We start from the raw sequence: 12,122 nt of genomic DNA, 5'->3' as shown, positions 1-12,122 counted from the left end.
GGAGGCATGTGGTAGTCTGCAGCCCTCCCCGGATCGGCAGAGGGGATGGAACAGCAACCGGGACGGCTCGGAAGAGTGGGGTAATTGGCCAAGCACAATTGGGGATAAAAAGCCCCCCCCAAAAAAATCTGATGGTGTAAACTAACAAATGATACTGAGGATAACCAAAGGGGAAAGGATTTTAAACACAGGTCAATGGCTTTGACTTTCCAAAGAGAAGACGCTGTCCTTCAGGATGCTGCACGTTCCTCATCTGCATTGAGCCGCTGTACTTCCTCACCCTCCTCACACACACTGCTGTGTAACATGCATGACTTAAAAGTTAATTCATTTGATCTCGCTCTCATCCTTTTACCAGGAGAAGATCAAGCGCATTCAGCAAATTCGTATGGAAAAAGAACTCCGTGCACAGCAAATTCTCGAGGTTGGTCCTGAAAGTTATTGCAGAAACACTGTAAAACACTTCCTCTTTGCTGTTGATAGGATTAAAAAAAAAAGACCAACCAAAGGCTATTCTTAAATTATGTGGTTGCACTTTTCGCTGGTGACTACGTTAGGGTAATCATTAAAAAAAAAATTTTTTGGGCCATTGAGTATGAAGTTCTCCTTAAACCAGGGTGGTGTTTAACACAAAACATCCTTGAGTCAAAGGTGGCTAAGCGTTTGCCATGGGGAGGTGAAATGGCTTTTTCTTGATAGAAGCTGTGAAGTATTTTGGCTTTTAAATCAAATTTCAGCGGACACGCTTCGCAAGCAGTTCTTCACAGGATTTCACTCAGGCTATAATTACTGATGAATGACTGAAATTTTGCTTAATTTATTCTGACTGCCTGCTGGTATTTCATAAGCGCTACAACCATTTTGTCTTTTTAGTGTTAATGGGAGGAAATAATTATCACATTCCAGAAGATTGTAGTATGTTATGTTTGACATTACCAGTTCAGCCATTGGCTGTGTTTAACATTTTGTAGAATATCTCCTGTTGGCAACAGAGCCTACACTGTGACCAGCAGCATCCAGTAGAACAATATCACTCATGGGTATTACCAGTCACAGGTGTGGAATATGGACATATTTTAGTCCTTTTTTCATACTCGTGTGTGTTTTAATTAAGAAAATTATCTCAAGTATTTATAATTAACCCCAAAAAAAAATCATTGTCCTAATTTGATAATAACCCAAATTGAGATTGTGTATGAAGGGCAGTTTTGCATTCTGTGCAGGTGCACATGATAGTGTCGTACTGACTTGAGCAGATATGGCTGTAAAGCTTGCCTCATTTGTGAAAATGCAGAGGTGTGCGTGTGTTTTTTTTGAATGAGATATTTAAACTGTCAAGTGGTTCTGTTGCATGACCTGAGGACCTGTTTTGCATGCACAGGCGAAAAGGAAAAAGAAGGAAGAAGCAGCCAATGCCAAAATATTGGAAGCTGAGAAACGAAGCAAGGTTAGTTTAGACGTGCTCCGAGATCTCACTGTGATTGTTGTGGGCACCGCTATCCCCCCAGCCACACTGTACTTAACATAAGACAGCCCTGCTCCTCATTCCCAGTCTGCTGCCATGAATCTCCCGTGTTGTGCCTCACTCTCAATACCCTCTTTGCCCCTCATTGCCTCATCTAGGTGAATATAAAATATTGCTTAGTGCTGTAGGGGACTTGCTCCTCAGTGCTAAGGAGAATTTCCCTGGCACCTAGAGCAGGCCTTTTCAGTGTTAATCAGTGTCATAAAAAAGGGCGCATCCTCCTCCTTGCTTGCTGCGTGTATCTAGGAAAAGACGAGGGCATTTCCATTTCCACATTAGCTCAAAACCTGTCCAGGCTGTATGCCTATCAGCCAGACTAGTGGCATTTTAGAGGTCTGTTGTAGAATAAGCAGGAGAGGCCCATCCGTTGGTGTCAGCTCTTTTATTTAGTAGAAATGTAAACGTGTTTTGTTTTATTTCTAATTGTGTCCCTCTGTCCTAAAGGAGAAAGAGCTGCGGCGACAGCAGGCCGTTATTTTGAAGAACCAGGTAGGTATTGCTTCCCAGGATCACATGACACTTGCCTTTTTTTACACCTTTTATTCTACTTTTGCATTTCTTGGGGAAGGGTTTCAGTTATCTTTAACATGTTGAGCCCAAAAAGGATAACATGAGTTTTCCCTCTCAGATGACCTTTAGAATCGGACTTCTCTGGGGTGGTTTTCTTCTGATGGGTGTAGCGTACTATGTTCAGCAGACTCAGAATGATCGGTCAGGCTCTGAAAAACTTGGTTTTCATGTGTTATTTTCTATTTCATAATATTTTGCCAACTCTTTCTACCAGGAGTTGGAGAGGCATAGACTAGATATGGTATGGGTATGTTTGTTTCTGTACATCTAACACCGCATTGTGAACTGGTTGTGATAAATGGTTGTCATCATAGCAACGCATAAAGTGTAGCGTTGGCTGCAGTCATTCCACATTCCTCTGCATGGCTTTTCCAGCACAGTGCATTGCATACGTCTGCTCTATTTGTCTCCTTGAGAAAGCGCATCCATTATCTGCCCGAGACGATCAAAAATGCCTCCACTCCACAAAAATCATTACAGGATGCAATGCACTCTCATAGCCCCGAAGAACACAGGCCATCCATTGTGTTGTTTTTTTGTTTTGGACTGATTGAATTTAGATGCTCAAAATCCATTTGGTGCAGTGTATGTCAGGCAATTTCACTTAGCCATTTTACTGCCTGAAAAAAAAATCAATATGCTGTTTGCATTCTTGTCAATGAATTACACATCAAAGTTGACTTATTCTCTATCCCCCACTTTACATTTTTGAGTTTTAATGTGAAACGCCATTGTTTCTTCTGTTGAATCGGTGAATAAAAATTGAGAAGTGATGATGGCTTTCCCCAACCCGTTTTCTTTCCATACTATATAAACAGAATGATCATAAATATCATTAAATGTAATGTCCAATATATTATCATCATCTCATAAAAGGCTTTTTAGCAGTTGATTAAAAATTCAATCAGCTTTTTGATTTTCTTTGCAGCACTTCAGAGTCTGTGTGTGATAGTTGTAGCAGCAGCAGTAAAACCTCTGGCCTGCACCAGCTTTCAGTGTGCTTTTTGCCAACATGCTCAGATTAATGAAGGCTTCCTCTAACTTCGATCTTACGCTTTGTGTATTTGACACTTCCCTAATATGTCACGCTTCGCCATTTTGCTCGTTGGTCCTCGCCGTACTGCATTTGGTTTAACTGTACTTTATCTGTCTTTTAAGTTGCACTGTATTTAATTGTATTTCGTGTCTCTTTTTATGTCTTGAGCTACACTGTGACGTTTACCATTTTGATTGTGTTTATAGTCCGGTCCATGTTCCTTTCCCTCCCGTGTGTGTCGTGGTGAGCTGTCCTCATGTCACGTCTCTGATGCTCCCGCTTGTGCAGCAGCATCTGACTGTGTTTGTGTTGTTTCCCAGGAGAGAGAAAGACGCAGACAACACATGATGCTGATGAAAGCTATGGAGGCCCGTAAGAAGGCAGAGGTGTGTAATACCTGCGTCTCCTTGGACTCTGGACCCTATGGTCTCTGCCTCCTATAATGCTCTATTACTTTTTTTTTTTAATCATAGGCATATATGATAAAGCATGTGTGAATAGAAACGAGAGTTGCCATCTCATGGCATTTTCTGTGGAAGTGCTGCAAATTAGAAGCAAGGCATAATGCTAAATCGAATCGCACATGTAATTATGAGCACTGACAGCACACAGCATTAACTTCCCTTGACTTGGCTATAGGAGAAAGAGCGTCTGAAGCAGGAGAAGAAGGATGAGAAACGGTTAAATAAGGAGAGGAAATTGGAGCTTAGACGACTGGAGCTGGAAATTGCCAAGGAGCTGAAGAAGCCAAATGAAGACATGTGCTTAGCAGATCATAAGGTATTCCCATTCTGTGGAGGGTTTAAGACGGGGAATGAGAGCGTGAGTATGTCATCAGTGATAGTGGAAGGCTCCATCTGTAATGTAAATGTGTGCAGAAAGCATGGCTATTTCTTTGTCACCACTCGAATGAAAATTGGCATGAGCTTATTGTCTTACTTCTGACATGTTGTAGTGCACAGAAAGATTAGCTTTATTTTAACAAGTCTGCCTTTGTGGCTTGAGCATTACTGCTACCACAACACATGCATAGTATAGCATCTTGGACCGACTGAAAGGCGGGCGGGTACAGGTCAAAAGACTGCCCTCAAGTGGCCACGGATGTCATAGCACTAGCCAAAGTGCTACTGACCAGATGTCCAATAACAGAATTTTTGTCCTTGTATTTGCTAAATTTTTAAAGGAGAATAGGAGGCCTTGTGATGATTCACTGTGAAGGGTACGTGACTGCTGCAAGTAATCAGCACTTAACCTGAGAAACTGTACCGTGTATAGAATCCCTGCAGGGCGATGCATTTCTCTATTCACATATCAAACCCTCCTTTAGCTTTTCTTCCTACGAGCCTCACAACATATCCAGGAATTATGCATTATAACAGGTGCACTCTATTGAAAAATATGTTGTATTGTACTTATAATTAGTCAACGCCAGCGCTTGTCTCTCTCCAGGATCTTCCAGAATTGTCCCGCATCCCTGGCCTGGTCCTAACAGGAGCTACTTTCTCAGACTGCCTGATGATCCTGCAGTTCCTGCGCAGCTTTGGCAAAGTGCTTGGCTTTGATGTGAACGTGGATGTGCCCAACCTGAGCGTTTTGCAAGAGGGGCTGCTCAACATTGGGGAGAGCATGGGCCAGGTGCAGGACCTACTTGTTCGCATGCTCTCCACAGCCGTGTGCGATCCCGGTCTGCCTCCAGGACACAGGGTGAGGGTCAGTGATTGTGTTACCGAGAATGCTCTACAGTAATTCAAGCACAACTAGATATACATGGATCTTATGCTTATTGTACACACACATTGGACAGATGCGGCCACTTTAGAAGTCCGTTTTTTGCTGTGTACATGCTAAAACATTGCATCCAGTACATCACTAAGAAGGAATGTGGGGACGAGGGCAGGGGAAGGTGTCAGTGGTCTGATAATGACCTGGGTGATAAAAACCAGAGTTTTGTGTTGTGAAGGTTTGCTTGTCGTGTATGATATTTAAGAAAGAACTGACTGATATGTAAGACAGTTGCACGAGGTGTGACGTCTTCAGTGCCTGTCCAAACTCAACACCATATAACAACAGCACTTCTATACTGGACAAGTATGCTGTGTGGTTTGAAGTACTCTTAGCTTGCTGTCTGTGCCTTGCTCTTCCATCTGAACACACAAGTAGAGTGTTATCAATACTCAGGCTCTGTGCAGCTGAGTGAAGAGGCTTATCTGTTTGGGAGGGTATCAGTGTTTAGAGCTGTTAATATGCGTCCACAGTTTAGACCAGGAATTTTTAATTCATCCCCAAAGCCATTTCTCCATGCTGTTCTTTAGGACTTAGTCACGCCTCTATGTGACTTTTCATTATTTTCTTCAAGGAGCCCAGCTGGCAGCTTCTTATAATGGAGCTTAGAGAGTACAACATTTATAAAGAGATTTTCCTCTGAAAAGACAGTTCTCCACACCGCCCCCACTAAATTTTATTTTATGTCATGTCCTTCACCTCTGTTCTAAGAGCATGCAGTATATGTGTTGCGGAAGACCTTTGGTTTAAAACCAGTTACTGTGATGATTCATAGGATGATGGCTATATATATTTTGACCAAACTGTTGTTTAAAATATGCTTTTATTTTCAGGCAAAGACTGCTTTGGGGGACCACCTGACTAATGTTGGGATCAACCAGGAGAATGTGTCCGAGATCCTGCAGATCTACATGGAGGCTCACTGTGAGCAGACAGAGCTGGCTGAGCTGGCCCTCAGCCTGAAGACCAAGGCTTTCCAGGCCCATACTCCCTCACAGAAGGCCTCCATGCTAGCCTTCCTGGTCAATGAGCTGTGCTGCAGTAAGGCCGTGGTCAGGTGTGTGGCATTTCTTAAGTTTACTCTCATTCTCATGTTAATTAACCACGTATGGTAGCGATTTGAGTTTCACCCCAGGAATCTTGATTGAGGAGTCAAATTGTTTGAGCGATCTGTTTCATTAGCTTTGTGTTAAATGAACCATCATTGACCTGTATAAACAGGTGCTCCATCATTATATGTCTGATACCAGCAACCCAAACCTTGAGTTGTGGTGGAGTGGACATCACTGTCTTGTTTTATTCATCGGGGCTTACATTTTTTATGGAGAACCACAATTTTCAAAAGCAATTGGGCAAGTTGTGCTTTGTTGGACACTTTCACTGTATTGCATCAAACCACAAGTCATCAATTTTCTATGAATAATTAACCCTTTGACACAAATCTAATGTACCTTGCGGCATGATACCTTGCGGCACATAACCTACGCTATTCATTGTGTACTCACAGATCAAAGAAACAGCTTCTCATTTTGATTTTTTTTTTTTTTTTACATGGTTTAACCGCATTGGCTCTGACTTGAATTCTTTGCAGTGAGATTGATAAAAACATAGATCAGATGACCAACTTAAGGAAGGACAAGTGGGTCATCGAGGGCAAGTTCCGCAAGTAAGTATATGCGTCATCTCAAAGAGCTCTTTAAGACTAGATGCTGCACTGCATATAATTGGATGTGTGTTAGTGTACTTGCTGCTAACATGCAGTTTAAAACAAACATTTAAAGGCAGTTTGGCTGGTTTAACGGGTCCTGCTCTTCTCAAATGTCTCTGAGTCGAGAAGAGCCATGAATAGTTGATTTATTTTATAGATTACACTTAAAAATGTACAGCGTGAGCTGATTCCCACATCTCCTCTGTCCTTTTTCTGTTTCTCCAGACTGAGGTGTATCCATGCAAAGCGGACAGGAAAGAGAGAGAACAGCACGGGGGGAGAAGACAGCCAGACCCTCGGCACCCCCAACGCTGGACGCAAACGAAAAAGGAGAGACGGGGACAGTGAAGACGACGAGGACGAAGACGATGACAGCGAGGACCAGGGCGATGATGACGATGAGGAAGAGGAGGATGGAGGAGGAGGAGGAAAGAAAGGGAAGAAAGTAGAAACCTGCGAGGATGAGGTGAGCAAGAGGGCCTTGATCTTTAGAGGAGCTGCCTCTACTGAAGCCACTGTGACGAAGTAGCTGTTTGTCTATTGGAAATGTCAGCCTAACCACTGGACCTCACACTAATGAGATCTTTTCATCCAGGATGATAGTGACCAGACAACCACCGTGGAGGAACTGGAGAAACAGATAGAGAAAACATTCAAGGTAATTAAACTTAATAAAATATGCAAACCTTTTTTTTCATTGAGCTTATTACTGAATGTGACTCCATGTGTTGAGTACATTACATTACATTACACATTACATTACATACTTTTTGCCTCTACAGCAACAAAGTCAGGTTAGGCAGAAGCTATTTGAGATGTCCCACTCTCTGCGCTCCATGATGTTTGGCCAGGACCGCTACAAGAGACGCTACTGGGTGCTGCCACAATGCGGGGGCATCTTTGTTGAAGGCATGGATACTGGAGAAGGTGAGGCATCAAACCTTACTTCTTTTTCTTCCGTTGTCCATCATGGAGGGTGTAAAGATAGGCAGAGTTGTTTTTTTGTCTTTTTTTTTTTTTTACTGTGGCTGCACTGATGTTAATTTGATTGCATGTCTCAGGGTCTGATGAGCTAGAAAAAGAAAGAGAAAGACAAAGAACTTTCCAGGCAATCCAGGTGAAAGAGGAGCTGCAGGAGGGTGAGGAGAAGCCAGTGGTTGTCAGCCCAGCACGGAGCACAGACCGAGACACTGCCACACCAGAGAGCCAGCAGGGCAACCTCTTCCTCCAGAAACCCAGCTCCTTCTCCAAACTCAGCACGCTCCTAGAGGTGGCCAAGATGTCCCCAGACTCGGACAACAGTCAGAACAGCTATTCTGCCAAGATCCCTGTCACAGCACCTTCCCCCTCCCACCTCATGGCTCAGACAACCCTACCCTGCAGTTCCCCGGCTGCTCCCTCTCAGCTAGCTCTGGCAGCCAAGCTAGACACCTCTGCGCTGTCTCTCCTCGGCACACCCTACCTCACCAGCAGCCAGGGGATCACCTGCAGCCCTCAGTCAACCCTCTCCAACGACCAGCTCTTCAGGATGCTGACTGAGAAGAGTGGCCACTGGTTTAGCCTGCTGCCTCGCTCTCCCTGCGATGAGTCTTCAGTCACCTCAGGCTCCACCACTCCCGCCCCCTCCTCCTCTCCCCAGTCCTCCACCACCACAAGGCCCAAGTCCCCGTTCTCCCTCTCCCACAGCCCCCTAGTCAGAGGCAGCCCCAGCAGCTCTTCTGGGATCCATAAGCAGCCATTGTCTGCCATGCAGGTTGGTGGATGATAATCCGTCTCTCTCAACATCACCTAGGGTTGTGCCATGCTATCCAGAAACACCAAGATGTATTGCAAGAGTCAGAAAAACTTAAACAATCATTTTTGGCATGTTGCAAGTAAGAGACAAATGGAAAAAGGTCTCGTTAATGCAACAATTAGGGCTGGGCAATAATGCAATATTATTGTTAATCGTCTTTCAGTGGTATTGTATTGGGATGGAATTCGAATATTGTGATATCATAATCTATTTTGTCGAAATTAACGATAATGAGAATTGGCTAGCTAAAATTTCTCACAAAATGGGGTCAGAAATATTTGAGATAGTATGATTTGAAAACTAGTTTTGGTCTGATATGAAACCCTACTTTTCCAAACAGTTCAGTGTGATGAGCCATAGTTGGATTCTTAAACATGGGATTTTTGCATATGTAAGCAGATATCACAATATATATCAATATCATGTAAAACTCCCTGTGATTGTTGTGATAATATTTTCCATATCATCCAGCACTAGTAACAGCTATTCGGACCGTGTTGTTTGTCTTTGAAAAAGAATCATTTGTGGTCATACTTTAACTCCCAGACTTGTTTCTTTCCTCTCAGCATGTGAAGTCTGGTGTTCATCAGATGGGGTTGCCCTTCTTCAGCTGGCCCAGCGGGGTGATGAGCCCCAACCTGCCCTTCCCTGGCAGTCCTCTACCCCCCATGCTGGCTCCTGCCTACCAGCATACTGAGGGTAATGGCAATGGGAATGACAACCCCTTCCTGGGAAATGGTGTCACTACCAGCAAGTGTGAGACCCCAGAGCCCACTTGCGACAAAGCTCCCTGTGGTGCCCAGTCTCCTGCTGTGGATGTGGCCAAGACCCAGGACCACCCTTGTCCTCAGCCCATCCCTGAGGGTAAGCAGGGCAGACTGCCAGTGCACACACAGGGAACATTTTCAGTTTAAGATATTGAATGCTTGCTCACAGACACATTCCGATACTGGAAGCACACATTGTAGTCTGCTGCGCAATCTTATGATTATGATTTTGCAAAGTTTCCGTTTTTAAATGTGCATAGTTTGTGAGAAATGATTTCAAATATATGTGGGTCTGTGTCATTGTGTGTGTATGTGTGTGTGTGTGTGTGTATGTGTGCGTTTGTTGGCAGATATGCTGTGTGGCTGGTGGAGAGTGTCTGACATGCGGGAACTGCATGCTCTGGTCAAGGCCCTTCACAGCCGAGGCATAAGAGAGAAGGCCCTGCAGAAAACGCTGCAGAAACATATGGAGTACATGGCCCAGGCCTGTGCCAGGAGCAGGGATGGTGGGTCCATTTCTCTAAATGCAGTTGGATGACATGAAGAAGAAAAAACACTCGTCTCTTGCGTGACTTGTTGTGGCCGACTTTTTGTGATGGGGTGCATAACCTGATTGTGATGCAAATGTAACCTTACATTAAATATCAAAATGACATATTCAAAAAAATGATTGATATTATATTTTGAATAGCTTGATGTGTCTGTCTTAAGCCAAAAAGAATATGATATATCGACTGAATAATGCATTCTGACATTAAATCAAGTTTTACTATTATCAGCTATGATGCAAGATTTGAATAATGCACTCTGGCATTAAATCAAATTTTACTATTGTCAGCTATGATGCAAGGTTTGAATTTTGCTTCACACCTACTGAGCATGCTGTATAACACTTTTATCTGTTGGTGTGTCTGTATAGTGGCAGTGATTGATGTGGCCGAGCTGGAGGAGCAACAGGTAAACGAGGAGACTGTTGAGAACTGGTGTGTAGAGGAGCAAGCTATGGAGGTGGACATTGGCCTGTTGCAGCAGGTGGAGGAGCTGGAAAGGAAAGTCACCTCCGCGAGCTTGCAGGTCAAGGTACAGGTCCCAGAATGTCCAGCTCTCTCAAATTCCTCACATAGTTCCAGGTTTATCGACATATATCTGATTCCAACCCCATCAGAATGGAGCAACATTTATCACTTTATCACTGAATGTAGGTGCTTTTTGGCAGCAGTGTCTTTCTGTCTCTCTCAGGGCTGGATGCACCCTGAGCCCCAGTCAGAGAGAGAAGATCTGGTATATCATGAGCACAAGCCCTTCTCCTCCCTGGGTGTGGAGAGAGAGGCCAGCCGGGACAGACAGCCTGGCAATGTGGTGCGGCGGCCCAACAATCCCCTAGATATAGCTGTTACCAGGCTGGCAGAGTTGGAAAGGAGCATTGAGCGAAGGTACCTGGAGAGCCCTTTAAGTACCACCATTCAGATCAGACTGGATAATGTGGGGACAGTCACTGTGCCTGCTCCTGCACCATCCACTAGTCGTGTTGGTGATGGGTAGGTTCATCCCAGAATCATTCTCATAGACTGCCATTCCCTCTGCTTCGTCTGCCTCACTTTGGACCTCCTCAGCAGGCCCCGACCTGGCTGTCCTGGCACTCCTCACTGTCTGCTCATGGTGCTTTTCTGGTTTTCCACTGAGGTTACAGTGTTTGTGTCTGTGCAGCACTGGGGGCAAATCTGTAACTTTGCATGTCATCTCATTCCCATAATCATGAGTGTATGTGGCAACTCATCCTCCAAACGTGGAAACTCGGGTGAACTCTGCATTATGAGGTGTGAGACATCACCAGCTCTGTGGAAGATCTGTATTTTTAACCCTGGCTGCAGGAAATGCTGTAATCTCTTACCTTTTAAAATTTGATCATCTTTTCTGATTTCTGCACACTGCTGTTGTATGTTGTCTGATGTTGGACATTACTGTGTCCATGTGACAAAGCTGTCCATGTCTGCTTACTGTGTTCTGGTTGTTTGTTTGTGTGTGTGTGTGTGTGTCCTCTTAAGTGGTGAGGAGGATCTTGCTCCAGGGATGAGACTGTGGCGGAAAGCGCTTGGCGAGGTCCGAAGCGCAGCTCAGCTGTCCCTTTGCATTCATCAGCTGCAGAAGTCCATCGCTTGGGAGCGATCCATCATGAAAGTGGTCAGTGTTCCCTGCAGCCTCACCCACAGCATGACTGCTCACACCCTTACACAATTTTATAATGCTTACATTTAAACTTTAATTTAGTGCATGACACACTATAAAAACATAAAACTAGAGGAAAAATAAAGAAAAAAACTGAAAGGCCGGCTACCAGCACGACCACAGCACATACCTTTAACAGGAAGTGTGAAGATTATGCCGGACCATACAAATCCTTAGCAAACATGACGTTTTAACAGCATTACAATGTGTTTCCAGTATTGCCAACTATGTCACAAAGGGGATAATGAAGAACTGCTGTTACTTTGTGACGGCTGTGACAAAGGCTGTCACACATACTGCCATAAACCCAAGATCACCACAATACCTGACGGTGACTGGTTTTGTCCTGCTTGCATAGCAAAGGTACACTTTTGTTCTTTGGTTGGCCAGTCCTCAAATGATAGTTTGCTGAACTGAAATCATTTTTATGTGTTTCTCATTTATTCACAAAGGTTTTCTGTGAACAGCCTATGGTCTGCTCTGAGCTGTAGGTCTTATCCTACCTAACATTATCGTCAAATGATAAAAACAGAGTACTCATACATGTGGCTACGCTAGTATCCCAGTGCTGAGGTTTGTGGTTTGAATCCCCAGTGTTGCCTTCATTTGGCTGGGTGTTGCAGAGGCCAAAGTTGGCAGAAGTCCTTGGGTGAGGAGCCATAATGTGTCCCGCCATTTCAATTACTGATCCCTACAGGTTGCGGGGCACCTGC

General features: G+C 44.3%; 1 protein-coding gene across 3 annotated transcripts in view; it reads left to right on the top strand.

The window, feature by feature from the left end:
- The window catches only part of LOC130120843 (bromodomain adjacent to zinc finger domain protein 2B-like), a 69,057-nt gene that overhangs the window by 54,504 nt on the left and 2,431 nt on the right, over nt 1-12,122 (top strand). For 2 of the 3 annotated variants that reach the window (XM_056289617.1, XM_056289616.1), the window contains exons 17-34: nt 359-424; nt 1,382-1,447; nt 1,970-2,014; nt 3,452-3,517; nt 3,771-3,911; nt 4,581-4,835; nt 5,747-5,970; nt 6,505-6,579; nt 6,847-7,087; nt 7,217-7,279; nt 7,404-7,548; nt 7,683-8,374; nt 8,983-9,280; nt 9,534-9,689; nt 10,103-10,263; nt 10,423-10,721; nt 11,229-11,364; nt 11,626-11,772. In XM_056289617.1, the coding sequence (XP_056145592.1) occupies nt 359-424; nt 1,382-1,447; nt 1,970-2,014; nt 3,452-3,517; nt 3,771-3,911; nt 4,581-4,835; nt 5,747-5,970; nt 6,505-6,579; nt 6,847-7,087; nt 7,217-7,279; nt 7,404-7,548; nt 7,683-8,374; nt 8,983-9,280; nt 9,534-9,689; nt 10,103-10,263; nt 10,423-10,721; nt 11,229-11,364; nt 11,626-11,772 (3,276 nt within the window). The remainder of the gene's footprint in view (nt 1-358; nt 425-1,381; nt 1,448-1,969; nt 2,015-3,451; nt 3,518-3,770; nt 3,912-4,580; nt 4,836-5,746; nt 5,971-6,504; nt 6,580-6,846; nt 7,088-7,216; nt 7,280-7,403; nt 7,549-7,682; nt 8,375-8,982; nt 9,281-9,533; nt 9,690-10,102; nt 10,264-10,422; nt 10,722-11,228; nt 11,365-11,625; nt 11,773-12,122) is intronic. The other variant, XM_056289618.1, reaches the window with a different exon arrangement.

Source organism: Lampris incognitus, chromosome 11 (genome assembly GCF_029633865.1).
Source record: "Lampris incognitus isolate fLamInc1 chromosome 11, fLamInc1.hap2, whole genome shotgun sequence".
Classification (NCBI taxonomy): Eukaryota; Metazoa; Chordata; class Actinopteri; order Lampriformes; family Lampridae; genus Lampris; species Lampris incognitus.
Note: the sequence above shows the minus strand (reverse complement) of the source record. Positions and strands in the feature narration are given on the sequence as shown.